This window comes from Elephantulus edwardii, unplaced genomic scaffold (assembly GCF_000299155.1).
Source record: "Elephantulus edwardii isolate Elephantulus edwardi_28Jun2011 unplaced genomic scaffold, EleEdw1.0 scaffold00005, whole genome shotgun sequence".
NCBI lineage: Eukaryota > Metazoa > Chordata > Mammalia > Macroscelidea > Macroscelididae > Elephantulus > Elephantulus edwardii.
The window spans coordinates 30534811-30535867 of record NW_006399755.1 but is presented as its reverse complement, the minus strand read 5'-3'; the positions used below and the strand labels follow the sequence as shown (position 1 = coordinate 30535867).

The 1057-nt window shown below is 36.8% G+C and overlaps 1 protein-coding gene across 1 annotated transcript in view; it reads left to right on the top strand.

Annotated features, from left to right (window-relative positions):
- INADL (InaD-like (Drosophila)) overlaps positions 1 to 1057 on the top strand; it is a 462714-nt gene that overhangs the window by 177794 nt on the left and 283863 nt on the right. Inside the window, exon 26 of the mRNA XM_006879774.1 lies at positions 5 to 53. Within this exon, the coding sequence (XP_006879836.1) occupies positions 5 to 53 (49 nt within the window). The remainder of the gene's footprint in view (positions 1 to 4; positions 54 to 1057) is intronic.

Sequence of the window (1057 nt, the reverse complement as noted above, 5' to 3'; positions counted from 1 at the left end):
TCAGCAAAATTGTCAGTAACCAGAACCCAGACAACCAAGAGAAAAAACAAAAGGTAACTTGAACCTTTTAAGCCTTTTTTAAAATTCCTTTTTGCATTTCTGAGTTGTCATTGAGAGTAGATCTTTTGATGAACATTAGGAAGAAGTATTCTATTGATATTTAGCATTCCTTCTTTGAACATAACTGCTTGTGGTCAGAAGTATGAGGTTAAAAATGGAATTAAGGGGACAGGCAGCTGGACTCGTTTTTGTGTCTTTTCTCTTCAGTGGGGTGGGTCGCCTGCTCTTTCCCAGAACGTGGCTCATCCTGGAGGAGTATGATCCTCACTGTCTGAGTCATTGTCTCGTACGCAGAGACTTTGACTTGGCCGTCCTGATTCTAGTCCCCTCTAATCCACAATGCTCTTTAATAAGAACCCTTCAAGGATACATCGAAAATCATCTTTACTGAGAAAGCTTTTCTTTCTGTCATCAGAATTAATTCTTCATTCCTGTTTCCCCATCTCTGTTTTAGTACAATTAGTTGGCACAATTTAGTTTCCGATGTAGTGTAAAATACGGATTATCTTTTATTCTTTTTCTTCCTTAAGTATAACTAACTATACCATCAAAAAGTCTTCTTTACTGATGAATTTATTATGTACACTCTATCATATTTCAGTGCTACTGAGGGAAATTTGAGTTTTACTCTCTTGTTCCATTTTATTAATTTGATTCTCCTAGTATAAATATTGTAAGGTAATAATTGTTAAAAATTCATCTTGAATCATTTTCTGGTAGAGCAAGTTCCTTACATATTTCAGTTTCTTAATAAAAACAATTATCCAAAAATGACTGAAGCAACATGTCAACAGAGAACTGCCAGATGTGCAGGCTGGGTTTAGAAGAGGTTGTGGTACTAGGGATATTATAGCCAATGTTAGATGGATCTTGGCAGAAAGCAGAGAGTACCAGAGGAATGTCTATCTGTGCTTCATTGACTATGCAAAGGCTGTGTGGATCACAACAAGCTGTGGCAGACACTGAGAAGAATGGGAATCCCAGAACATTTGATTGT